The sequence below is a fragment of the Amphimedon queenslandica genome, unplaced genomic scaffold (genome assembly GCF_000090795.2).
Source record: "Amphimedon queenslandica unplaced genomic scaffold, v1.1 AMPQUscaffold_7978_Cont20075, whole genome shotgun sequence".
Classification (NCBI taxonomy): Eukaryota; Metazoa; Porifera; class Demospongiae; order Haplosclerida; family Niphatidae; genus Amphimedon; species Amphimedon queenslandica.
Genome location: NW_003551742.1, coordinates 1 through 1,432, shown reverse-complemented (window position 1 = coordinate 1,432; position 1,432 = coordinate 1). Strand labels below are relative to the sequence as shown.

Genomic DNA, 1,432 nt, shown 5'->3' with positions numbered 1-1,432 from the left:
ATCATGGCAACTTTCTCTGGATCTCAAGGATTGCCTCTACAACTTGGTAAGTTGAAGAAGTCTTGACTGTGTTTATCAAATACATCTAATTGTTAGATAAATCAAACCTGAATGAGGTTTTGGTGCTTTTAAGGAAGTGTGGTTTCACTGATAAGAGATGGTTTGAACTGGGACTGGCTTTAGGCTTGTCAAAGAATACACTGGACACCATTGAAATCAATTACCCTCGTGATACTAGCCGTTGCTTGTTAGAATGTCTCACTAAGTGGCTGGAAAAAGCTGATGATGTGAACAGTAAAGGAGGAGCTACCTATGAGTCACTGTCAGTTGCCATTAGAGATATGAATGAGATTGCAGTAGCTGAAAATATAGAAAAAGAGAGTGAGTTAGTATATTACTGCCTTCTATTGTTATTGTGTTAATATAGAGTGTCCTGAAGTTCTCGCTGTTCAAGTTTTCAATAAGCACCTTCCCCTCCTCTCCAAGTCTCTTTCTGATCCTGTTAGTGTTGCTAGGTTGCTTTATGGAGAGCGTGTAATAACACAGACAAAGTTAAATAGTGTGGAAGATGATGGTTTATCTTTTTCTAATAAACGGCGGGTCCTGTTAGCTGTTGTCAAAGATGCTATTCAAGCTGATCATGTTGCTTTACAAAAATTCTCTATTATTTTGCGTAATTTAACAGATAATGTGAAGCTAGGGGAAGGTATTCTTAGAGATTATGGTAAATAAATTGATGGTATTTACTTCATAATTATTTTATTTATTATAGGGTTAATTTTTTACAACAGTGAAGAAACTTCACTCATTAAAGCTGAAGAAGGTAGACTTTCAAACTACTGATACCCTTAATTAAAAGATATTGATGGTTATAAAATTAGCCCATTTAAGTTTAAGGCCAATCTGAAGTGACATGAAGGAACAGTACATTGTAGCATGCTCTGCAGCTCTGAAAAATTTAAGCCATACATGTATCTTATGCTCATAAAACTTTATATTAAGTCTATCTATAGTCCAAAATTTAGTGTTTGGATAAATTTATTTTTGCTAATAAACAATAATTATAATTGATAACAATAACGTAATTAATTTGACCAATGGCCTAAATATATTTTGATTTTTTGTAACCTAATCTAATAATGGATACTCTCTTTAGGTATTACTGTATACTGGGATATTTTTGCGTCGCTAAATTTTCGCAAATTTTGCATTTGTAAGATTTCATGAAATAATATTTTTGCGAATAGCCTGTAAACTCCACCACATGGCAATGGAAATTCAGAATTTCACAATTTTAATTTTTGTGACGGAGCAAGAAAACGCGAAATCTGCAAAAATTTAGCTACTCAAAAATTTACCAGTATATGGTATCAAGAGTACTCTTGATGGTATTTACCCTTGATAATAATCATAATGATTATGCCAGGTAAAT

General features: G+C 33.2%; 1 protein-coding gene across 1 annotated transcript; it reads left to right on the top strand.

The window, feature by feature from the left end:
- Positions 1-295: 295 nt before the first annotated feature.
- LOC109591506 (uncharacterized) lies at positions 296-908 on the top strand. The gene is made up of 3 exons (XM_020007235.1): positions 296-381; positions 428-724; positions 773-908. The coding sequence occupies exons 1-3, from the start codon at positions 342-344 to the stop codon at positions 841-843; spliced, it is 408 nt and encodes a 135-aa protein (XP_019862794.1). The 5' UTR covers positions 296-341; the 3' UTR covers positions 844-908.
- Positions 909-1,432: the final 524 nt, after the last annotated feature.